The sequence below is a fragment of the Mirounga angustirostris genome, unplaced genomic scaffold (genome assembly GCF_029215605.1).
Source record: "Mirounga angustirostris isolate CCGP_5_RB_7025 unplaced genomic scaffold, mMirAng1.0.hap1 SCAF_2, whole genome shotgun sequence".
Lineage (NCBI taxonomy): Eukaryota > Metazoa > Chordata > Mammalia > Carnivora > Phocidae > Mirounga > Mirounga angustirostris.
In genome coordinates, this window is record NW_026991710.1 from 6,545,272 (window position 1) to 6,570,494 (window position 25,223).

General features: G+C 47.4%; 2 protein-coding genes across 8 annotated transcripts in view; one reads left to right on the forward strand and one right to left on the reverse strand.

The window, feature by feature from the left end:
- Positions 1 to 12,711, reverse strand: part of ZBTB49 (zinc finger and BTB domain containing 49) — a 59,397-nt gene extending 46,686 nt beyond the window's left edge. The window contains exons 1-2 of the mRNA XM_045881496.3: positions 11,950 to 12,711; positions 11,401 to 11,553 (exon numbers count right to left, since the gene is read on the reverse strand). The gene's annotated coding sequence lies outside the window, so the exon portion shown is untranslated. The remainder of the gene's footprint in view (positions 1 to 11,400; positions 11,554 to 11,949) is intronic.
- Positions 12,712 to 12,904: 193 nt separating this feature from the next.
- Positions 12,905 to 24,943, forward strand: TMEM128 (transmembrane protein 128). Of its 7 annotated transcripts, none has more exons than XM_045881492.3 (6): positions 12,905 to 13,164; positions 13,638 to 13,676; positions 14,676 to 14,817; positions 18,579 to 18,737; positions 21,364 to 21,472; positions 24,750 to 24,943. In XM_045881492.3, exons 1-5 carry the CDS (start codon positions 13,068 to 13,070, stop codon positions 21,461 to 21,463), a joined length of 537 nt encoding a protein of 178 aa, XP_045737448.1. In that variant the 5' UTR covers positions 12,905 to 13,067; the 3' UTR covers positions 21,464 to 21,472; positions 24,750 to 24,943. The 7 variants fall into 7 exon arrangements, with proteins under 7 accessions (XP_045737448.1, XP_045737446.1, XP_064440336.1 ...); XM_045881490.3 differs by lacking the exon at positions 24,750 to 24,943 and adding an exon at positions 21,641 to 23,523; XM_064584266.1 differs by lacking the exon at positions 24,750 to 24,943 and adding an exon at positions 22,818 to 23,523.
- Positions 24,944 to 25,223: the final 280 nt, after the last annotated feature.

Sequence of the window (25,223 nt, forward strand, 5' to 3'; positions counted from 1 at the left end):
GGGGCACTGTGTAGGGAGGAAGGCTTTGGAATCGGGTCTGGAGTCTGGTCCTGGCTTGGTCCTTTAATAGTTAACCTTTCTGAACCTCCCTTTTCTCGTCTGAACGGTGCCTCTTGGGCTGTGAGTGAACGAGCTAGTAAGTGCAAAGCGCACAGCACTGTGCCCGACACCCAGCAGACGCTCCCTCGGGCTGCTGCACTACTGTTCGCGTGATCAGTAACCATTTTTGAGCCAGGGGAGGCTTTAGACATTCTGGAAAGCCAAGGGGAAAATGAGGCTTGACCCAGACCACACACGCAATTAGGGACTCCTGAGTGCAGTCCAGGAGGCCTTCTGGCCCCACTGTCCTCCCCATGCACAGTGGGGGCTGTGAACCTACTCCCCACCCCCCACCCCCCCAGTTACATGTTCAAGTGCAAGCTCCAAAGCATTTCAAGATCTGGGCTGGTTTTTATTTTTTGTCAGCTTTACCGGGATGCATTTTTAAAAAAGATTTATTTCTGAGAGAGAGAGAGCGCCTGCGAGCACGGGGTGGGGGTGGAGTGGTGGGGAGGGGCAGAGGAGGAGAGAAGGAGAATCTCCAATAGCCTCCCTGCTGAGCACAGAGTCTGATGCAGGGCTCCACCTCACGACCCTGAGATCGTGACCTGAGCCAAAACCGAGGGTCAGACGCTTAACCAACCGAGCCACCCAGGCGCCCCTTTACCGGGATGCGTTTAAGGCAGGATTGGGCAAATGTGGCAAAATTAAGGAAAACATATACTTAGGCTGTCATCCCGTCTGTTAACCCAAGGTTCTCGAGTTAGAACTTGCTGGCAGTAGCCGGCAGCAATGCGGCTGACAGCTAGCCCAGTGCCCATGCACCAGGGCAGGAGGAGGTGGCCTCTCAGTCCCCTCAAGCCCCACAGGGATGAAGAAGCAAGGCCAGCTACGCGGGTTCTGATGGTCAGTGTCATGGAGAGATGTCTTCAGTGGTGCAGTTGGTGGTGGGAAGGGCTCCCCAGGTGTATAGTCACGCCTCTGGGTCTGGCGAGGGGCACAATCCGCAGACCATTCCCGAGGTCCCTGCACACAGACCACCTTTTGGTTTTGGCAGCTGCCTGCCTGACTTGGACTCAAACACAACACTGGAGCCCCAGGGACTTTAGAAACCAATCTAATGATATGTGTGTCTGGCTTTACAGCTTCATGTCTAAGTTGAGTGTAAGATTGAATTCTACCATATTCTGCCTGTTTCCATGCTGGTCTGCTGGGTCTGGCCCTCGGGTATCCCTGAGCCCGCCAGGGATGCATTGGGACACACCTCAGTTTTCGTATGGGACACCTTACTTTCTGGCATTGCCTGGCATTTGTCAGCCGTGTGCACTGCCGTTTTCCATGATGCTGCTGACAAGCAGAATTTGGGAGAAGATGGGCTGTATTGTTCGCTCCAAAAGGTGAAGACGTGTGACTGTCCCGGGCTGGGCCCTCCTTAACGTCAGGCACACTAGGCATCTTGTGGTCCGATGAGGAAGCCACAGCTCAGCACAGAGAGGGAGGCCAAGCAGGACTGGACCCAGGGCTGCCCCTCCCTCTGCACCGACTAGTCAGCCCAGCTAGACGTGGGCCGATGCAGAAGCCTAAGAATGCAGCAGCCGCTGACAGAGGGGCATTTATGGGAGAAAGGTTAAAAGATAGCAAAATTAATGTGGAGAACCCTGCATGACCACTTTGCAAAATCACACGGGGGTCTCCACACTGATTTTGCTTCAGGCGAGTACAGGCGGCTTGCTCCCGTGGGGCAGGAAGGTAATCTGAGGACAGAGGCTTTCAAGGACCCCGGTTCCCAGTCCTCTGTTGAAACCCGCCTCACAGTATGCTTGTGAGAATAAGCTCATAAAAGTCAAGGTCAATAGCATTTTGACAGGCCTGCAGACTTTCATGAATATTTCTGAAAAGCTCTCATCCTAAACATACTATTTCTCTTTCAGAGTTAAAACTTGAGCTGCCCAGGTCCTATTAAGACAATTTAATTTAATCCAAATTAAAGACCACTCAATTTAAAAATGGGCAAAGGATTTGAATAGCTATTTCTCTAAAGAAGATGTACAGGGGCACCTGGGTGGCTCAGTCAGTTAAGCCTTCAGCTCAGGTCATGATCCCCGGATCCTGGGATCCAGCGAGGCATCGGGCTCCCTGCTCAGCAGGGAAGTCTGCTTCTCCCACCATCTGCCTGTCCCCCACCCCCGCTCATGCTCTCTCTCTCTCTCAAATAAATAAATAAAATCTTTAAAAAAAATTTTACTTTGAGAATCTCACTAGCCTGTAATTACCTCTCTTCTTCCAAAATAGATTTCTCGGAATTGCGGGGGGCGGGAGGGAAGCAGCAGTCTTTGATACAGATTGTTGTTTTCTTTAGATAGCACTTCTGCAGTTGAAGGAGGCAAGTTTTCAGAGATCAGAGGTTTTATCAAATTTGTCTCCATTAGTGAAAGCTATGGACCATGCATCTTCCTTCTTTATTCCACCACTGAAAACTGATCCTCCTGGCCAATGTTATTCTTTTTTGTCTCAGTGATGAAGCTGGACTCCAGCACAGAGTAGATAACCGTACGTTGTTGACTCATGCCTAGATACAGAACCACCATCACACTGGTGGATGGGAAACTGGAGATCAATTATTATATTCATCTAAGAGAAAAGGCATATTCTATATATTTCCCTGTACTCTGTGGTCACTAGAGCTTAGCATATATTCAGCTTTTATTACCTTCTTCCAATTCAGCTTTCAAGAAATGGCTAACAGGCCTTCTAAGTTCTTTTCTACAAGGTGAGCCACAGAGGGCATGTTCTAGTTCTCATTTACTAGGTACCAAAAGTTTACCTTTTACACGGATTCCTAAATTACACATGGACAAGAGGTGGGTTGTGTAGTTCATCTTTGTCTTCATTCCAGAAAGCTGGATTTTGGCAGAAGAGTGGGTACACGTGAGAGAGCTTGCCACTCTCGGGGTCAGAAGACAGATCACACCCCAAGCCCGTAGCGGGATTTCACATCGAAAGAGATTCTGTTGGGAAGCTGTCTTGCGTGCACTGGGTTTTGCTTTTCCTCACAAACATGTTTGGACCTGAATCCTCCAGTAGCCCTGGGTTACTGAGCCCTCTTGTCACTGAAACCGAGGTAAGTCACAAGAACTAATGAGGTGATACGGGAGCGCCCACCCTGGGCCAGGCTCCATGCTGTCTTTAGGGAAGGAGAGACAAACCGCCTCGAGGCAAGCCCAGAAACATGTCATGGGGGCGTACTGGATGTGGGCCTGGGGTGGGGATGGGGGTGCTGGGTCATTAAAAGCCCCCCTGGATTGATTGTTAAAGGGGTTTCTCACCTACTTGCTGTATTAGGCCGTCTTTCTCCTCCTGCCACCGGACCCACTGTCACCTCCAGACCTCCACCCCCACCCACGTGGGAGGCAGCACGAGGTGATGTGCTCTCAGTGGGGCTCCATGTGCCAGAGTGAGACCTCCGCGGAATCTGACTTTGTGTCTCACTAGCTGCGGGCCCCTCCTGGGCAGGTTATGTAGCCTCCCTGAATCCTGGGGGCTCTTGTCGGCCGTACTGACTCCCGGGCTAGATAAGAGTGGAATGAAAAAGCAGCACACAGGTGTCTGCAAGTATTTCCCCTTCGAGGACATGAAGTATGCACAGCTGCAGGGTTCTCCACTGCTTGTCTGAGGCTCCGGCGACAGGCCCCACCCTCCGGGCCCCTGGCTCTTTCCAGTGCACACAGCTGTGCCATGACCAGCCAAGTCAAAGCAGCCATATCCTCCCTTCTGCGGCCCGGATCCGTTAGGCCTGGTTTTGAACTTCATGTCAGTGGAATCCTACTGCATGTGCCCTTTCATGTCTGGCTCCTTCGCTCAATGTTCTGTGAGATTCACCGTGTTCTCTGGAGCAGGAACGTATGCTGTCTTTATGGATGCCCAGCATTGATCCCTTCTGTCGATGACTCGCTCGTCTGGCCCCAGGGTAGCTGGATTTCTAGCGACATCGGTGTCCTCTGTGAGGCTCCTGGTGCAGGCACAGTGCTTTCTCCTTTCTGCTGAGTGTCTGCCGAGGAGCGGGATCACGGAGTCATCAGCTGCATTTCAACTTTAAGAGATGCGGCCCAATGGTTTTCCAGAGCGTTCTCACCAGTTCATAGGGCCACCCTCAGTGCATGAGGGCAAGTGAGTTTGTTTTGCCCAAAAGTGCACTGAAATTTAGTGCTTCTCAAATTACCATCTCTGTGTCTATCTTCTCAAAATAACTCTGCCACTCAGTGCTGTCAAGTCACTGGGGGTTGCTGCTAGATTATCAAGCGGCAGAAAACGCTATCTCCAAATTTTCACAGCATATTTGTCTTGAGTGATGTTGAATCAGCACAGCAACCCCCCTCGTAAAGGATGACATCCTCGTAGATACTCTACCACTGCCCTTTTAGCATTTAAAGAAATTCAGGATCCTGCTTAGCTCACTTCCTAGATTTTTGAACTTCTGTAATTTGGGCTCAGACCTCCCTTCTAACTCTCCGTCTTGGGTACAAAGCAGTTGTACGCCCTGCTACACAGAGGTTTCTTTGTTTCGAGCGCAAAGACTCATCCAGTTCTTTTTGTGATGGGATCCAGGGAGGCTCTAATTTATTCCCTTTGACATAAACCATTAAACTGCCCCTTTGGTGGTTTAAGCTGTAATTGCTGAGTAAACGCCGATGTCAGAGTTGAAAGGTCGGACATGGCTCGGAAGGTCAGCCCTTGGCTGGGCCGCAGAGCGGGTACTGAGCTGCTGAAACACAGACTTTGCCGCTCTGACTTCCCGGGGACCTCAGGCCGACCTGTGCTGGAGGCCCGAGGTGGTCCGTATGTTAGATTTCCCCACTGGAGATCAAAGGTGGGCAAAGCCTTGGCTCTCCTGGCTAGTTTCCAACAGCACTGCTCTTGGGGCCTGGCATCAGCTTTACATTGGGATACTAATGGTAATGTTCTAGGGTCTCCGGGCTCTGACCAAGTAGATCCTAAACAGAGAGCTATTTTATAGCTAAAACTGAAACGGCCGTCCCTCTTCCAGGTTTCAGGAAAAAAAAAAAAAAAAAAGGTCAAGGCAACAGAACTTTCTCAATGTTAAGGTGTCCCTGCCTGGAGAATCGTCAGCCTCTTGGCATTTGTCACCATGCATGCGATTCTAGCTCAGATGCTACGGGAGTGGCCATAAACTTTTATAGCACTGGGTCATTTTTCAAATTTATCCGTATTTCATGATATTCCACAAATGCACCTGGCACTCTATGATCTGGGAGTGGTTTTGATACTATTCAGTAGTTGAATAGTTGAGTAGTATTTGAACGAGTTTGAGAATCGTGGGTTAAGGGGCGCCAGTGGTTTCCAATCACTGTCATGATGGCAGGCAGTGATCTCAAGGCTCTCTGTGCCCACCTATGTTGGTCCCTGAAACCAGGCCTTCTTCCAGCCTCGTCAGGGCCCTGGTGCTGTGATTCGTGATGTGGCCTCGAGAACGGGGACTCTGCTCTCCACCACCAATCTCAGAAGGCTGGGATTTTATCCCCCTTGTTTTGCCTTTTTAACGTGAGGTTTCCTCAGGAGCTGTGGCCACGGCATTGGGGTGATGCCCAAGGAGGGTGTAGAGTCCAATGGACCCTCTGCGATCGAGGATTCGCCCTCCAGTACAACCTCGTAATGCCTTCATTTTCCTGAGGTTGGCAGGAGGATTTCCCTATGGCTCTGTTCGCATATTTGCTTTTGTGACTTTCAGGGCATCGGTCCTCATGTGTTGCGTGTCTTAAGGAATGACAGGCAGATTCTTACTGGCATAAGCAACCCCCAGTTTGCATTTCTGTACCATTGTCTGGCATGCCTTAAGACTTCATGCGAGGTACAGCAACTAGATTTTATCTCACCTATTGACACTAGTCAATTGGTGGTGATTTTCTGGTGGTCTTCAGGATGTGGAGGCCCTACCCTGGTGCTTAGGAAGGGTAAGAAATGCCGTGATTGATTAGCGATGTCTGCCATGGGTCCGGACAGGATGGGGGCAATCAGGTCACCACATTCTCCCTTCCTGTGTCCAGCTGAATGAATGAATGGCCCAGCACCGCAGAGCCAGGATCCGGCAGGAATGAGCTCTGGGCACTCTGACTTTTCTACAGCTTATGTCCTGAGACACTGTGAGTCCTCAGAGCCAGCTTAGCGTGGCAGCTCAGAGTTGAGGCTCTGAAGCCAAACCTGCCTGGGTTCACGTCCACACTCCACCTCACAAGCTATGAGGCGGGGGGCCAAGACCCGGGCGATGAGGGGCCTTTCGGCTCTGACAAATAAGGTATGTACTCAGCAATTACAGTGAATCTACCAAACAGATCGTTTAATCCTTCTATCAAGGGACTAAAGTAAAGCTTCCTCAGATCCCTGAATAAAAAAGCTGCGTGCCTCAGTTTCCCTGTGTATAGAAGGGGAGTCGTGCTGGTGACGACCTCACATGGTTGCTGTGAGGATTAGTCCCCCCAGGTAAGGTGCTGGTCAAAGACAGCCACTGTTTCCATCAGCATCCATCCATCCTGCCGCTCCATAGCCTGACCTCTTCCTACAGGAAGGCCACCAGCCTCACCCCTTCAAGGCTGCACTGCTGGGACCTGCTGCTGCCCCACTGGTACAGACCACGTGCCTTTCCGCACTGCCTAGACGCCACCTCCCCGATGACAGTGGGTCCCTCGTATGGAGTCGCCTACGTATTGGGCACAGTGCTAAGCCCTTTACATCTGCATCTACATCTGTATCTGTACATCTCACAAATCTTTCAACTAATCCAGGAGGGGGGTGTAATACACCCATTTCGTGGATGAGGAGATGCAGAGAGCTTAAGTGACTTGCCTCAGGTCACGTCAGGAGTAGCAGAATCAGGATGTGAACTCTGCCATCTCCTTGACATCATTGTTTTTTTCTCCTGATCAAATTTCCCTTTGGTCAGGAGCCCCCTCCTTGTTTCCACCTGCCTTTTCTTTTCTTTTCTTTTTTTTAAAGATTTTATTTATTTATTTGAGAGAGAAAATGAGATAGAGCATGAGAGCGGGGAGGGTCAGGGGGAGAAGCAGACTCCCTGCTCAGCAGGGAGCCCGATGTGGGACTCGATCCCAGGACTCCAGGATCATGACCTGAGCCGAAGGCAGTCGCTTAACCAACTGAGCCACCCAGGCGCCCCCACCTGCCTTTTCTTAGCATTGATGATTTAGATCATCATTATAAAGACATTCCACGTAAAGCTTTTTAAGCAAATGTCCAGGCCAGGGATTTCCAAGTGGTTTCCACAATGAGTCATGTGATCTCAAAGCCCCTTTCAGAGTTTTAGGCAATTTATGTACTTCGGGGTTACTGGATTTCTGAGTACATTTTTAGCCTGTATCCCTTCTTCTAATTAAGCTTTCAAGAAATGGCTAAAATAGGGCTTTTATGTTTCTTTACTTAGTGGAAATGCATGATAATGTGAGGTAGACTATAGTATTAAAAATACGTGGGTTTTCTTAAAGGAATAAAAAGAGCTTGTTTTATTTGATCACATGCACACCATTAACAGGCCAAATTCTGGGCACTGAATGATTTAGACATGTCAAGGACAAGACTGGCATTAACAGCCTGGAGGACTCTGGGCATCAGGGAGGGTAGTCAGCCGGGACACACCTCTACTCTCTAGGTTTGCAAGCCTGATAGAGGCTCTCAACTTAAATGTGAGCAATTAAAACAAGAGACTGTCCTTCCACAGAACACAATGGACCCAAATATTGCTCCCAAATTGGCCACAGAGCCAAAAATTTCAGGAATGCTTGGGGACACCTTCTAGGATTCCTGCCTACCTGGCCTCTCATTCTGGGCCAGTTCACCCCTACCCCCTCCTTCTCCTTTTAGCTTTAGGAATGTTCCGTTTCCCTGTCCTGATCTTGTGGTTGAGCCGATCACCTCCCTGCTACCTGACCCACTAGCAGCTTGGAGGAAGCTTCTCCACTCTCCTCCCCAACACCGTAACCCAGAACACAGCACACTGCCTGTCCTTAGAGGTTCACGGGCGGCAGCTCTTGTCTGGGCAGCAGGGCTCTGGACTCCCACTGATTTCCCTTATCTAAGAATTCCACCTCTCACTGCTGTAGGAGGACGCGACCAGAGAAAACCCCAAAGTGACACAGATGCCGAGGGTCAGAAGCTGGTGTGCCCTGGTGTGGCAATGACCAGAGGGTGACAGCAGGCTCACCACCATCTCAGACACACGGTATCCTCAAAGCCGAGTCATGTGGGTGCTCCTGGAGCTATCCTCACCCAGACTTGATTGAAATCCTAGTTTCCTTCTAATCTTGTAAAATATTTCAGAGGAATTCCAAAAGGCTTCTTAAAAAAAAAATTGCACATGCATTTTATGATCATAACGGTTATTGCTATGGTTGTCATTACTGTTTTGCTTAGGCTGGTTAGGGCTGGTTTTAGTTGTGGTTAACTAAAAACCCTCTCTTGGTATAGCCAGCTGCCTAACAAACAGGCAGGGCATGACTAGGTCCATCTGACGAGGGTTCAGGTAGAATTATCATGTGGTACGTCCCCTAAGTGACTGAGCATTTCCCACCTGCCAGGACTTTCCAACTACACCCCACCCGGCGGACTCGTTCCCAACTCTGCCTTCACCATAAGCTACAAGTGAAGAAACACAAAACTAAACTAAACATAGGTATGAATGTGATCAGACTTAAAAGATAAACAGTAAAGTGACAAAAGCATAATGACCACAGATCTGATATTCAAAGGCATCCCTGACCTGTAAAAACAAGAAAAGAATGAAAATCCCCAAAGGAAAATGATGTACAAATAGATAATATGTGAAAAAAAAAAAAACTGTTAATAAAGAAAAGAAAATCAAAATGGCAGAAACGGGGTGTTTGGGTGGCTCATTCGATTAAGTGTCTGTCTCTTGATTTTGGCTCAGGTTCTGATCTCGGGGTTGTGAGATCGAGCCCTGTGTTGGGCTTTGCATTCAGCACTGAGTCTGCTTGAGATTCTTTCTCCCTCTCCCCACCCCCCTATTTGCTCTCTCTCTCTAAAATATATAAATCTTTAAAAAATAAAAAACAAATAAAATGGTAGAGACACCCCTCTCCCATTATCACTTGGGAAAAATTTACCCAAATCATCAAGCCAGTTGTTGGTGCAAACGTTGAAGATGGTTTCTCCCACCTGCTGCTGGTGGGCGTGCAAAGTGGCGCAGGCTGCCCATTCGGGGGTTGTTTTCAAAGTAGTGATCAAAAGCCTTCAAAATGTTCATGCCTTTTTATGTAGTGATTCCAGTTCTACAGCTTTAATCAGGGAAACAGAGCTGTGCAGAAAGAGAAATCTATACTTCATTGCATTGCTTATAAAATTAAAAAACTTTTTTTTAACTAGCTTTCTTTTTGGAATGAAGGGCGGTATCCCAAGAGACACAAACGAACATTTACTGAGTACTTCCCATAGGCCAGGCGCTTTCCTCAGAGTTCTGCACGTCTGACCTCATTCCTGGACTTGCTCACCGTCTGGCTGGGCCCAGTGCAACAGCTACATGGCACAGCAGGAGGACAGAGCTGACTGGTCCGGACTCAGGGGGGCAGGTAACACAAAACCACTTAAGTAGCATTTGTTTCTTAAAAAATGATTTTTGGTGGTTTTTTTTGGCTCAGAAATCGGTGATGTCTCAGCAATGGACTAATAACGGAGGATAAAACTTATTGAGAACTTACTCTGCGTCAGACGCTGTTCTAAATGCTTTGCATGTATTAATACTTTTGATCTCTACCCAATCTTGTGAGGTAGATGCTATTCTTTTTTTTTTTTTTTGGTAGATGCTATTCTTAACCCATTTTGCAAGTGAGGAAACTAAGGCAGAAGAGCGGATATGTGGCGTGCCCAACGTTGAGACAGCCAGTCATGGCAGAATCAGTAACGCCAGTCAGCCAGGCAGCTAGCTCCAGAGCTCGTGTTCTTACCTAGGTTAACCAGGGCTTGGCTGGAGTCAGGAATTGAAATGATGCTACCAACAACTCTTGGCTTGCATCTCAGAGCTTCCTTCCTAGGTAGCCTTCCTCCATGGGCAGCCCCAAGACCACATTGACTTCCCAGCTTATCATACCAACAAAGGAGGTCTTCCCAACAGCCCCAGCCCGAGTCCCAGGGACTGTCAGGTCCGGTTTGGGTCCGGGGTCCTCCCCTAGGACAGGCTTAGTCTCATGAGAACTCTGCAGGACTACTATAGAGAGCAGGAAAAGTAGCTTCTCAGAGGAAGGGATGTGTGTTCACAGTAAAGACCAGTCAACTGTGACCAAGGGTCAAGGTGAAAACCGGCCAATGAAATTCCTGCTACGTGCCAGGTGTTTGCAAGGCACTGGGCATCTCTGACCCATAAAAACAAGCAAAGAATGAAAATCCCCAAAGGAAAATGACGTGCAAATAGACAATATGTGGGGAAAAAAAACTGTTAATAAAGAAAAGAAAATTAAAATGGCAGAAACGGGGTGTTTGGGTGGCTCAGTCGATTAAGCATCCGAACTCTTGATTTCAGCTTAGGTCATGATCTCAGGGTCATGAGATCTTGAACCTGACTGAGACCTGATTGTGGGTGATATGGTTGTCACCCACAATCAGGTGGGAGAGCACAAGCGGAAGTTAAAATCACAACAAGAATCCTTTCTGGAGCCCATGGAGAAGGGAATAACTGATCAGGAGGTGAGCAGGATCTGGAAAGCCAAGTAAGTAGTAGTGACTAGTAACTACCTGCTTGGACGCATACCACATGCCAGACACTAGGCTAAGCGATCAGTACACATTTATCATCACTCTGCTACCTACTGTGTCACAGATGAGGACACTGATACTTAGAACAATGAAATACCTTGCCCAAGGACCCATCATGATGGAGCCAGGAATCAAAGGTCTATAAACACATTGGACATAACCAAGTTGCTAAGGAGAGCCAGCAAAGGTCATAGTCAATTTCATTTTTCCCCCATAAGTAATTGACATTGAAAATGAAATCCCTTGGTTGGTAGCAATCTGATATGAGGTATCTATTAAGGTACACAGAACACACAGTTAAGAACTTATTTAACTGGCCCCAGCAATGAAAATGCAGTCATTAAATACTGGACTTTTTCCAACCTGCTTTTAAGTATCATCATTATGGTGTATGAGTAGTGCCATTAAAAATATCAGGGGAAAAAGGCTAAAAGGACTTCAGATCCAAATACAAAGACCCTGAAACCATCAAAGGGGAAACCGGATCTGACCTGAACATACTACATATGGAAACCCTGGAATCACTGTGATGCTCTGGGGAATATTCAGTTACAAGGGAGACCCAGCACTGACCTTTTTGCAAGGAGACAATCAACAGAAGACTGTATTTGATAGGAGGAACTCACTTCCTGTTGACAAGGCTTCTAACCCTGTACAAGAGAGAGAAGAGGGGAGGGCAAAGACCTCGGCCGGCTCTGAACTGATGAACCCTGGCTCTTGAGGAGTCTGAAAAGAAAAAGAAAAAAGGAGGTATTGTGTACAAAGGCCATATGATCTGCCCAGCTGTTACATCCTTTGCTCCTTCGCTAGAAAAGCTGAAGGAATGACAGAAGCCAGCCAGCAGAAACTTGACATTCTCCTCTTGAATATTTATTACATCTCTTCTGCAAATACTCATGACATATAGAAGATACCGGAGTGCTTATTAGTTCAAATTTTACTTCCCGGATTGCTTTCTGGGCTACCCACCCCCGTACTCAATCCACCTCAAGCCACTGTCCCTGCTGCCCACACGCCCAGCAGAGCACACCGCCCTTTATTTGGTGCCTCCGGAACCCCACATACAGTATTTCTATTACGGCCTTGTATTGAAATCAACTCCTGCACTAGATTCTAACTCACCTCCGTCGCCAGCACTTTAGCGGATGCAGCTGCTCAGAAAATGCTGACTGAATTAATAAAAAAAACCGCTTCTGTACATTTGTAAACACTGCACTACACTGTAGGAGTTCTCTGCCGCCGTCTTTGGTCCGGGAGCCGCGCAAGGGCAACGCCATGCCTTACTCATCTCTACCTCCATTGCGGAGCACGGGGTCTTAACAGTTCCCGGCAAGGAGCAGGTGCTCAGGAATCACGTTTCAGTGGTTACGCACAGAACTTCTCAACGCGTGATGCGTAGCACGGGGTAGGAGAGTAAGGAACCGGACTACTGCTAGAGAAAAGCCGGGGAATTCGTGACACGTCTCTTTCTTTGGTTGATGGGCGTGATGCGAAGCGGCAGGTCTCCGGGCAAGTACAAATTTGGCTCCCACGTTCCCGGCGGGAGCAATTTCTCACGAGTCAGGAGGGGGCTAACATGAACCACACAGGGGTGCTCCCCGCTTAAACCCCACAACAGATCCAAGGTGTAGGCAGCTATAACCCCCGTGGTGCCGAAGAGGATCCAGGCCCAGACAGGTTTGTCTCTTGCCCAAGCCCATCCAAGCGGAAGGGGTCAGGCCCGAGGCTCGGCAGCAGGCACCTGGGACAGGCCGGCTGGCCTCTCGTCCTCCCGGGGCTGCCTTTGGCCCTTTCAAGTCTAGCTGGGCGACTCCCGAAGAGGAGGCGCAGAGCAGACGCCGGGGTGCTAGGACGCTTTGGGAACAGGGCAGTCGGAGGAGGCTCGGGCCGCAAAGAGCCGAGGGAACGAGGCGCCGCTGAGCCGCGCCCCCTCGCCTGGCACGCGTTCGGCGGCGTTAGTAAGCTTGGTCCTTCTGGGCATCCGTAGGCCGGAATCCACTTGCGGGCGCTTCGCAGGGAGGGGCAGGATCGGTATTTTGAAATTCAAATCACGTTTGCGTACTCGAACTTGGAGGTTGCGAAGCCGTCCCCACCCAAGATTCTCACCAACGAAAACCTCGAAGACTACATAATCCCCACCCCTCACAGTAGAAGGTCCGCCGTCGGGGATCCGACCGCGGAAGTTCCTCCTGCAGCGATCCGATTGCGTCACTTCCGTCGCGCTTCTGGGAGGGGCCAAGATGGACGCTCCGCGGGCCCGGGAGCAGCTCCGGCGGCGATACCTGTTCCCACCGGACACCGAGGCCCCGCTGGACAGCGAGGGCTACGCCGGGCCGGGTGAGGCGCTCCCCCGGGCGCGCCCCGAGCCGCGCCCAGGTGGCCGGAGTCGAGGCGCCCGGAAACGGCCGGCTCCGCGGGCCTCCCGCAGCCCTGCCCTGGCAGGAGGGACCGGGTTTTGTTTTTCAAGGCTTGCCAAGTGATTTTGCAAGTCGGGGACTTAGCTTAATGAAAGATTCCTAGTGATCGCGTAGCCCCGCGCATCTTCATCCCAGCCGCGCTTCAGCATTCTCAGGAGAGCTGGTTTAACACCTGTTTCGTAATATCCATTAAAATAAATGCCGTCCGGTTGGATTTCTAAGAATCTACCGAAGAATTACACTCTTACCAAAACCCGACGGCGTACGTGCAACTTGTTTAACCTCAGCTTTGCTTGTAATGGCGAACGGCTGGAAATACCTAATTGCCCATAAGCAGAGAGCTGGTTAAATACATACATGGCACAGCAGGCAGACTTTTTTCTTTTTTACCAGGGTGGATGATTTTCGGAGGGAAGCGCAGAACAAAGTATGGTATGCCACCGTTTGGGTACGAACCTGGTAACGTGTGATGTGTGTTCTCCTGTAAATACGTAGAATATGGAAGAGTTCATAGAAGTTGGTATTGGTAATTGCTTTGGGGTCGAAAAACTAGGGTTAAGGATAGGAGATTTCATTGCGGATCTTGTTTTCCTGTATGTTGTAAGTCATGTACATTTATTACCCTTTTAAAAATGAACAGAAATCACGCCCAGGCATGCTTATTTATAAACTTTGAGGCTATCTCCCAGAATTTATAATATGAACATGCCTCTCTTGGGGATTCTGATAGCTTGCTAAAGGTTGGGCACCTCAATTGTATTCCAGTGGTTCTCACAAGAACTGAGAGAGAGGGCATGTCACTCATCTGGTGAACTTGTTAGAAATAACTCATCAGACCCAACCCGAGCCACCTTTTCTTTCAGATTGGGTCTCAAATGGAAGAAATTTGATTTGTCCATCACCTGTCTAGACAGTACTGTGCCAAGACTAGACCTCCAGTGTGCCCTTGCCACTTTTGAGCTGCCTCAAAAGGTTGTGTTTGTTTGCAATAATTAAAATATGTAGTTAAAAGTAGTATTTTGGGGGAAATTACAAGTCCATTTTGTGCTGTAATGTCTGATGTCTGCATTTTTCTTAATTAACAAGACTAACTGCTTTCTTAGGCAATATATGAAACGTAATACTAAAATTCTACACTACCCGGTGGTGTCATTCTTTCCAAAAGATGATAATAATTGTAAATTTGATTTTAAAATCCGTTTAGAGGGAAAAAGTTTCCTATATTGAACATGTTTTATGGCAGGTTCCTATTAATTACTTCTACATATATAAACCTATTTGGGTGGTTGTTCAGAAGAAATTGGTACTGTAATTGGAGAGAATCTGGGTTTTGGAAAGGTCCAGGAAATTATTTTATCCAGCTTAAAATAGCTATTTTTTTCCTTATAAATTTATGGTAACTTGATAAGTTAAAATCTTCCTTATTTGCAGAAGCCTCTACAGCTGTTGAAAAAAAGGAGAAACCTCTTCCAAGACTTAATATCCATTCTGGATTCTGGATTTTGGCATCCATTGTTGTGACCTACTACGTTGATTTCTTTAAAACCATTAAAGAAAACTTTCACACTAATAGGTGAGAAAACTTTATTGCTTTCTAAGTTAAGCACCATCATCTTATTTTTCATGTTCTGTTTTGTCAGTTGAATTTTGCAAATGTTTACAAAGCTCTTACTTCCTGCCAGGCACCGTGTTAGAGGTACTAGTGATACAAAGGTGAGTAAGAGAGTGTGTGCTTTGGACATGAACAGCAGAACGTATGAGCCTGGGAAGTATTTCAGTATGCCTTTCAGCACAAGTGTGTTGTAGAATGGCAAAGGTAGTGAATTTAAGAACCTAATCCATTTGTAAAAGATGGAAGAAGAAAGATTCTGCCTGATGGTCTCTCTGAAGATAAAGTGTAAGAGCACTGGGAGGAGGGGGTGAGGACTGTGGTAAGAACTGGGTCTCAGCTTGTTTTCAGAGAGTAGTTACAGCTAATAAGGTAACTACAGGGAGTGATTGAATTAGAGTTGATGTCACTCAAGGGAGGAGTTGGGAGCTGATGTCAAATCATCAGTCATTCAGGAGGATTGGGATCTCTTTGGTATAATCTCAGGAGCTGACATGGGGGACAAGGTTGTGAATTAGGTCTGAGTCCTCACTGAACATTGGACAATATTCTGGAGGCCCCCCATAGCAGAACAAAGAGGGGGAGATGTTGATGACCATTGGAACTGGCATTGGGGGGTGGTTTGCATAGGATGAGAGCACAGTTGTTCACAAGGAGCAGCAGGGCTAGAAAGGTGTGGATAGGACTGTTTGATCCCACGTTACCTTTTCTTCGAAGTCCTTCAGGAAGATCGGTGACCATTGGAGGGAGAGCCAGGAGATGCACGCAGTCAGGAGAAAGGCATATGGGACTTTAAACTGTTGGAGGGAAAGAGCTTGTTCTCTCTTTCCTCATTCCTGTGAGCTGGAGCTTTCCTTAAACACTCCCATCTTTCTGCCCTTTGCCCTCCTTGTTCCTTCCCTGAATGATCTGGGATGAAGAACCAGACGTGTCGCTCAGCACCTTCTTTCTCTTGGGATCCAGCTGCCCATTGGAAGCACAGATTCCAGTCTCCTTTTCTCTGCCGTCATTTCTGGGGGCAGCCCCGACATGCGAGGGTCTCTAGGTTTTCACATCAACTTGGAGCCTGGTGGGTATGTCTGGTCACCAAAGCCATCTTCCTGTAGCTCCATCAGTAAAAAAAAAAAAAAGCTGACAGTTGACCTCATCAGCCTAACTCCTGCGTGTCTCTCAGTTGGTTTAGAAACTGGGCTGGGAAAAGAGAGAATGGTTACTTTGCCCACCAGCAGTAGCAGCTGTATCTTTGTTATTCAGATGTGTCATGAGAGCCTGTGATGTGACGGCGATGATTGAGGCACATGTCTAGCCCCTCACCAGTCCCTTACGGTCCAGGATGGATAAATCGGTCATGTGGTGGGTGCTGTGTAAGTTTATGCACAGGATTTACCTCTGTCGCCTTATATTAAGTATTCTCACTAGTTTAAGGAATTGGTGAGGTAAGGGATAAGTAGTTACACGTAAAAGGTGCTGGAGGCACACATGGTCATGTGGCAGAGCCAGGACTCGGAATCTGGAGCCAGACCTTGGAGCAGGAGAAGGAAGTAGAAGTCACAGGCCTGGCCTCAGAAAAGCGTCCCCTTAGATAAAAAAGACATGAACGGATACCCACAGGCTGAGGATTTTGAGCAGCCCTGGATTCTTGCTGAGGGCCTCAGTAAGCAGTGGGGAGTTGGAGCCGTGCGATGAGAGCAATACCTGGGAGGGAGTGCGGGCCATGATCTGCTTTCTTGCATATGGTTCATTCTTCTGATACCTGAGGTCATTGCTTATTTCTTGCCCCACCGTTAGCCCAAGTTCAGAAGCTCGAGGCATTAGGGTTCTTTAAATCTGTGCAAGGTTAGGGGTACCTGGATGGCTCAGTCGGTTGAGGGTCTGACTCTTTCAGCTCAGGTTATGGTCTCAGGGTTGTTAAGATTGAGTCCTGCGTCAGGCCTTGTGCTGAGCATGGAGCCTGCTTAAGATTCTCTCTGCTCCCTCCTCCCCACACACCACTGCCCCAGCTGGCGTATGCTCTTTCTCTCTCTCAAAAACATTTTTTTAATCTATGCAAGGTTGTAAGATTATATGTTCAAAGACAGGAGAGACAGGTCAGCATTAAAGTGAAACATCATGATGCTTTGAAAATGTCAATTTTTAGGAAACTGCTGGGTGTGTGTCAACCAAGGAGCTAATTAAAACTACGATGGAAATTACCATCCCAGATGCCCAGGCTCTTCATACCCACCCAGCCAGAATCTGGGAGGCTGGGGCAAGTTAGCTTCCTTTTGGAATGTTGCAATGACTGATACACACCCAGGGTTGAGGGCCACTGACTTGCGGTATCGTTTTGATTCAGGCAAGTTCTTCAGCTGTTTCTGTCCTCTACCATATCGGGACTCCATGGCCGTGCTAGGATTCTATATGAAGTTAAAAACGGACGAACAGAAGGATCCTGACCAAGCAAGGAGGTCACTAACGGTGTTCCTCAACCTTTGTTAGCACCTCCTAAGGAGCCTTTGCAAGACATGCTATTCCTTAGTGCCCGCTTACATACTGTATGAGTATCTGTGCTTTGTATGTGCAGAAAGAATAAGATTATTTCCTCACTTTGGGGGCAACATCGCCCCTGTTGAGAATGCACACTAGCGGAAGAGAGGTCTTTGAAGACCTCCTTGAAGAGGAACATGGAAATATTTTTTTTTTCATGGATCCCCTCTGGAATAGTGATGATTACCACTGGGCATTAACTATGTGGGAAGCACTTTTCTGAGCAGCTGTGTGACTCTCACAGCTATTCTGTAAGTCCTGGTAATGTTTCCAAAGCCCCATGAGGTTAAGTAATTTGCCCAGAGCCACAAAACTAGTCCTGCTGGAGCTGAGATCCAAACCCAGACCAGCAGATGTGAAAGGCTGCACCCTCCCGCCTCTCATCATTAATCCCAGAACCCAGCGTCATAAAATGACTTAAAGGAATCTGGAACCTTGCCACGGTTGGATGTGCACTCACTGCCAGTGTCACTTGACTGTTCCAGCCCCTCTGTGACCGCTCTCTCATCTATGCAGAACACTGGTGTTTTCCCCTCAAAGAAGCGAAAGATAATGGGGACATTGGGAAACAGGAGAAGGGCTTTGTTCCCCAAATCTGGCCTCCTCCCCTGACCAGCAGAGGCGAGGAGGCTGCCTTCACACGCAGAGTTGGCTCTTGGGTAGAATGAGAAGTGAGAAAAAGCCACTGCCCCTCGGAGGGTTGGAGCTCTTCTCAAAATGGGTGTGTTTCCCTAAGAAACCTGTTGTGAGAGGCAGTTTGAAGAAACCGTCTTCCAAATTGATTGTCCGTATTCCCCAAAACCCTCCTTGACTTGGAGGAGTTCATGGTCCCTGTTTCTTACTGTCACACTCAGATCTTCAGAAAGAGACAGAAAGCTGCTGTCTCTCCTGGATCGTGAAAGCAGACACGTCGCCGTGAGCTCGCTCGTGCTTTGGGTCGTGGTTTTGGAGCGTGCGCAGCACACGAGTGTTTAAAGCCTCACTTTCTTGCTGCTGCATGTGCTGGCCTCCTGTCTCACCCCATCTCCTAGTAGATAGAGGCCTTCTGAAAGCTGGGACTGAGGAGCGGTGGGTCCCTCCGGGCCCCTTGCCCAGCTGATACTCCGTGAAAATCGATTGTCAGGCTGTCCGTGAGAACGTTTAAGACGTGTGCTCACTCGCTAAGTGCTGTCAGCCCTCCTGTCGCTTTTGTCTCGCAGTTGGTTTGTCGTTGGCGGCGCCCTGCTGCTCCTCAGCCTGTCGATTGCATGTTACTGCATCCTCTACCTGGAGTGGTGTCGTGGAATTGAAGATTATGACGTCAAGTACCCCACCTTGATACCCATCACAACTGCTACTTTTATCGCGGCTGGGATTTGGTAAGTTAACTTTGAAATGACTAACAGGAATAAAACGGTTTTTGATCGGTGCTGATGTACATGGTCCAAAATGTAAAGGAAAGGAGTAATGGGAAAATGGCCTCCTGTCATTGCTGGTCTTGGAGTCCCTTTCCAGTAGGATCTTTCTTTATATATTTAGCTATTTAATACGCAAATGGTGACATGCTATATATATTCTGCATTTTGCTTTTTCAGTCACTTCCGTTGTGAAATATAATACATATAGAAAGTGGAAAACAGGGCGCCTGGGTGGCTCAGTTGGTTAAGCGACTGCCTTCGGCTCAAGTCATGGTCCTGGAGTCCCGGGATCGAGTCCCACATCGGGCTCCCCGCTCAGCGGGGAGTCTGCTTCTCCCTCTGACCCTCCCCCCTCTCATGTGCTCTCTCCTCTCATCCTCTCTCTCAAATAAATAAATAAAATCTTTAAAAAAAAAAAAAAAGTGGAAAACACTAAATTGTACAGCTGAACGAGTTAAGAGATGCATTGATGAAAGCCCACCCAGGTCAAGAAGGAGAACCGTTCCAGCCCCAGAATCCCACCCCCACCCCCAGGCACCATCCTTCCTGCCCAGGGACAGACACTGCCCCGACCTGTGTGGGATTTGTTTTCTTTTGCATCTCTTAAATACTCTTATTTTTGTTTTGTCTGATTTTGAACTTGATAGAAATGGAGTCATATATGGTGTGTTCTTTTACATTTGGCGGTTTACACGCACTATTATGTATGCTGTTTATTACTCTCCTGCTCAAAACTTCAGAGACAGAGGGAAAGCTGCTGTCTTTCCTGTATCGTGAAAGAAAACGCGTCGCCATGAGTGGAGTTGTGGTTTGGACGGGGCTTTATGGGCGTGTGCAAAGCCTCACTTTTGTTCCTGCCTCATGTCTCAGTCTCATCCTGTGTCACCCCATCTCCCGTTGGATCTGCCTTGTGTATCAGGGCTGCTCACTGCTGGGTAGCATTCCAGCCTGTCACTGAATCCCAGCTCTTCGGCTCTACTGTCCATAGCATTTGGATTATTTCCAGTTTGGTGATGTTTTTAAGGATGCTGTTAACGTTATGGACTAGGACTCTGGTGCACACGTGTCTCTTGGAGGTATCCATGCTCACACATGTGTGTGTACATATCTCTAGAAATGAAATTGCTGGCTCGTAGATTGTACGTAGCTCCACTTTCAGTAAATAGCGCCACCTCTTTCCCAAAGTGTTCATTTTTTTTTTAATGGAGCCGTGTGGTTGATAATTCTTCCATATTGGTACATACAGATGTGCCTTGTTGTTTTGAATTGTTACATAATTATTACATAGACATAACCAGGATTTATTTAACCCGCTCTTGTTGGATTTAGAGTTGTTCTTACTGTTTTGCTGCTATAAAAACACCACAGTGTCCTTCTTAATAGTTATTCAGTGAAAAACATTGATAAAAGTATACTTGCTCACTGAAGAAAAATCTATTACAGAAAAACACAAAGGAAGGAAGTCACCATGATCCTGCTAGGCAGAGAGAAAAACTACTCTTACATGTTGTGTATATTCCTGTAGCTTTTTTCCTTTTTCTGTAATAAGTGAATTTTGATTTTGGAAAAACCATATACTTTTGTACATGTTCAGTTTAAATGCATGTTTTTTATGATGAATTTTCTGTATTTGAAGTTAAAGGGTATTGACACCTATTACCTTGTAATGTGGACATTACTAACCCTTCAGTGACGTGGGTGGACAGGTGTGCTCTTTCATATTATATGAGTAAGATCACCCCAGAAATGTTAGTTTTTAGAACAGTGGGATTGTAGCTGTTTAAAGTTCTCTTTATCAAAGTTTTACACATTAAAATAAAATCTTAATTTAATTGACTACAGTTTTCGCTAAGTAACTTCTGGTTCGGCAAATTTAGTCCATAAAAATCATTTGCACTTAGAAGCGGTCTTATTCTTACCTTGGTGACAGGAATAGTGTTTTTCTCAATAGGAATTTTTTTTTACTGTTTTTTTTTTTTTTAAAGATTTTATTTATTTATTTGACAGAGAGAGACACAGCGAGAGAGGGAACACAAGCAGGGGGAGTGGGAGAGGGAGAAGCAGGCTTCCCAAGGAGCAGGGAGCCCGATGCGGGGCTCGATCCCAGGACCCTGGGATCATGACCTGAGCCGAAGGCAGACGCTTAATGACTGAGCCACCCAGGCACCCCTCAATAGGAAATTTAATAGCAACTTATAAGTGATTATTTTTTCTTTCTGTTTCTAAGAGAAAAATATTTGAAACTGTTTTGACCGTGATCGTTTGATGGCGTGTGGATCGTAAAAGGCAGTAGCCGCTGTCATTCCTATTCCATCACAGACACTGACTTTTAAACTCTCGGGTTCCTCTTGGGCAGCTCTCATGGGAGGACCTTTAGCGGTTCCAGTTCCAAATACTTTCGGAAGAGTTTGAGATATTTCCACTTTGGGCTAAATCACATGGTGGAGAAACATGACATGCATATAAAGTTGCTGGCTAGGTAAACTTCCCCAGACTGAGGAACAGTGGGTTCTCCTAGATTCCACCGTGGGTTGTGTGTGTAGACTGCAGCCGGAGTTGCTAACTGTGTGCGCTTTGTCCTTTTCAGCTTCAACGTTGCTCTGTGGCATGTGTGGTCCTTCCTCACCCCGCTGGTGTTGTTTACTCAGTTCATGGGGGTTGTGATGCTCATCTCACTCCTTGGATGACTTCTAAAGGTAGGAGTTCTGGAATGGTATTTCTAATATTGAACTCATTGGAACAGTGACTTCCTCTATGACAGTTTTCAGGTGGCGGCCCACCAATGGCAGACTACTTAGCAACTGTTTATTCACTGAACTCTGAGATGAAAGGGACTGAGGCCCCTTTCCTTTTGCATAATTTAGCGCTTCTTCGGTATGGCACCCACCCTTCAGAGATGTCACCAAGACAGTATCTGCACCCTCCAGTATGGAAAAGTTCACGCTGTAGGTTATTTTCTCCTGAAGTCAGCTTCCATCACCTGATACACACGTGACGACTGGCCAGGTCGTTCTGACGGATTGGCAACATAGGAAGAATGGGCACTCTAACCCACTCTGACTGTTCTGGCTGCTTCCTAACGGACGACGCATCAACCTTTTCCTTCCATGTTCCTTATAGGGTTTCTTCCTCTCCACCAACAACTGCCCCCCTGGGCCCGCTGCCTTGCACAGTGGGGTCTGTTTGTCGAGTATCAGATGACTCATTTATCACACAAATATGTATTGAGAACACTCCCTCTGCATGCTGAGGGACATGGGGAGAAAGACCGAGGCAGCCCCTCCCTTCCCGTCCCTTACTTCAGAGCTTGGAGGACATCTACTTGGTGCATCACTTTACAGGCATGAAAACAGGCCCAGAGAAGTAAAAGTTAATATATACTAAGTAAATGACTGGAGTGCTAAAGAAAACTGGCTTCAGCTAACAGCATGTGCTCCCTTTGGAGTTTTATTTTTTCTTTTTAAAGATTTATTTGAGAGAGAGAAGGAGGGAGCGCACTAGTTGGGGGGAGCTGCAGAGGGAGACGGAGAAGCAGGCTCCCCGCTGAGTATGGAGCCTGACGTGGGGCCCAGTCCCAGGACCTCACGATCATGACCTGAGCTGAAGGCAGGTGCTTAACTGGCTGAGCCACCCAGGCGTGCCCCGCCCCCAACTTCGGCATTTTAAAGGAGAGTCACTGTACCCACATAAAGGAGAAACGGACATAATGTCATTGCTCCCGGGCTGCAAGTCGTCGCTGTCATGGCCCTGACCGCGCTGGGGTGGAGAGTCCCCTCCACATGCTGTGCTGTGTCCGGGGCCACCTGGCCTCTCTGTAGCCCTTTCTCCCGGTTCAGGTGTGTCACCACAAGACGTCGCCTCACCTGACCACGTGTCCTGCCACTCCCCTTCTCTCAGGTGTCGTTAACATTTTTGGCTGTTGTTTTGACTTTTTACACATGTTCAGGAGCTTTTGACATCCTGCTGATGTGAATTTATATTTGGTAATGGAGAGCCAGAGATGTTGTAGACATGTGGACTAAACTGCGCTTCTCACAACAGATCCAGAAGCTGAAGATAGAATGTCTCACATTGGATATCAATGCTCGTTTCCTCTCAGGTTTTAGAGCGCGTCAGTGTGAACGCTTCAACCCCCAGCTGGCTGAAAGCTTCGCAGACGTAATGGAAATGCTACAGTGCGTTTTTGCATCTAGGAAGTGAGTGGTTTCCTGGGAAAAATTTTAACTTTGCAGTCTGGTTGAAATCAGAATAAATTCAAGCTCTTTTGCCTGTTCTTAAACTCAATAATTATTGAATTTTTCAAATTCAAAATAGAAGTAGTTGGTTTGCAGTGTTAATCTGTTTGAATCATTGGCGAAAGTATTGGTGTAAACATTTAAGCAGCGTTTCATTATAGGTACATGATGTCCTCCCAAAATTGCAAATAAGTTGTTTGCTCTTTGGTTGTATACGATCACTGGGTGTATATAAAGGAATGATCGTGTCCTGTGCCTTTAACCCAGCTTCAGCAATTACTATATTTCTCAGTTTTGTAATAGTCTTGTTAGGTGAGAGGACCATTTGGAAGCATTTTATGTGTTCATATCACTTTAGATTTCATCATGTGTAAATTCCTGTGTTTCTAGCATTTGTTTACTTATCATTTTAATCATTTTAAGTATGTATAATTTTTTAAATCCTTTTTTAATCATTTTTAAGTATGTATAATTTTTTCCTTAATGTTTAAATAAAATATTTTTATAACTTTCTTGTGAGTTTTCTTACTACAGGTTTTGGAAAGTTTGTTTTCAGCTATTAGAGTTAACTAAAGGAATAGGGCTTCTTCTTAGAGATGTCTACTCTGCTCTTTAAAGATCTCAGGAAGACACTGTTCACACTTTAAAATGCAAATATGTTCATGTTAAACCCAAACATCATACGCCTTGTGGTGTTGATCCTCACCCCACCCCCTCAAAAGGGACTTCTGCTGATAGTGGGATTCATTCACCACTTGTGTCTGGCTTGGATCCCACCCTGCACCTACCATGACCGGACCTTGAGTAGTAACCTTTCTCCAGCTGTGAAGTGGGAACAATATTTGTTTTGTAGGGGGCACCTGGGTGGCTCAGTTGGTTAAGCGACTGCCTTCGGCTCAGGTCATGATCCTGGAGTCCCGGGATTGAGTCCCACATTGGGCTCCCTGCTCAGCAGGGAGTCTGCTTCTCCCTCTGACCCTCCTCCCTCTCATGCTCTCTCTCATTCTGTCTCTCTCAAATAAATAAATAAAATCTTTAAAAAATATATATATTTGTAGGGTTGTGGATAGTAGGAATAATGTTTACAAAACACCCATTACAGGGCGCCTGGGTGGCTCAGTCGTTAAGTGTCTGCCTTCAGCTCAGGTCATGATCCCGGGGTCCTGGGATCAAGCCCCGCACCGGGCTCCTTGCTCTGTGGGAAGCCTGCTTCTCCCTCTCCCACTCCCCCTGCTTGTGTTCCCTCTCTCGCTGTGTCTCTCTCTGTCAAATAAATAATTTAAAAAAAACAAAACAAAACACCCATTACAGTGCCTGGTACACAGTAGGTTTCTGGTACACAGTAGGCGCTCACTCCATTAATGGTAATAGAGAACGAAAGACCAAGTAGATTCAGGATCAGGAGTGGGAAAAGGCGGGCAGGAAAGTGGGAAAAGGTGAGCAGAATCGAGCCCAGTCTGGGTACACACACGTGAGAGTTTCATTACAAGGTGAGGAGCAAGGTCAGACAGAGGTCAGAGTCAGCCACGTCAGTCAGTGATGTGGGGAGTCCAGTGCAGGGTTGCGGTTGCGAACCCTGGAAGTTAGGATGAGAGTAAGAGACAGGCGGGACTAGGAAGGGAGAGACAGGTAGGGGGCTACCTGATCAGGCTCACCAAAAATCCCCAAAATGCTGAGGCGTAAGGAAACCAGAGATGAGGGAACATAACCAGAGCACCTCGTTTGTCTTAAACCTCAGAGGCGAGATATTCAAAGGAGAAGTAATCATGGTGCTCTCAGTGGTGACGTCAAGAAGATTGAAGTTCCCTGATCAATTTTCTATAAAAGACCGACCATAAAAGCCCTCAGTGGCAACCCATTCGGGACCCCTCTCACTTGAGAGGGCTTTTTCTTTCCTTTCTGTTTCCACCTTCACTGAATAAACTTTTGCTTCACCCTTTTGTGTCCGTGAGATTCATTCTTTGACCCCGTGAGACAAGAACCCTGTAACAAGAGCATTGGTTCTGACCCTCCGGAGGGGCCTGGGGCGGGGGACAAAGGACAGCGCCCTAGTGACAGCACCCACAAGTTCTATGTCTGGAGAGAGTCTGCAAGAAAACACCTATCCTCCCTCGCTCTCCCGCCCCCATCTCTTACTGCGGAGTGTAGTTCTATTTGGATAGAAATCTAAGGCTGGGATTTTCTGTAGGTAGTCCGTTAAAACCCAGTTAGC

What these genes read in the sequence shown, in the direction of transcription:
- TMEM128 (XM_045881492.3), top strand. Translation starts at nt 13,068, where the DNA reads ATGGACGCTCCGCGGGCCCGGGAGCAGCTCCGGCGGCGATACCTGTTC. An exon ending in GAAGCGCAGAACAAAGTATG is followed by an intron (nt 13,677 to 14,675) that starts GTATGCCACCGT and finishes CCTTATTTGCAG; the next exon opens with AAGCCTCTACAGCTGTTGAA. An exon ending in TTTATCGCGGCTGGGATTTG is followed by an intron (nt 18,738 to 21,363) that starts GTAAGTTAACTT and finishes TGTCCTTTTCAG; the next exon opens with CTTCAACGTTGCTCTGTGGC.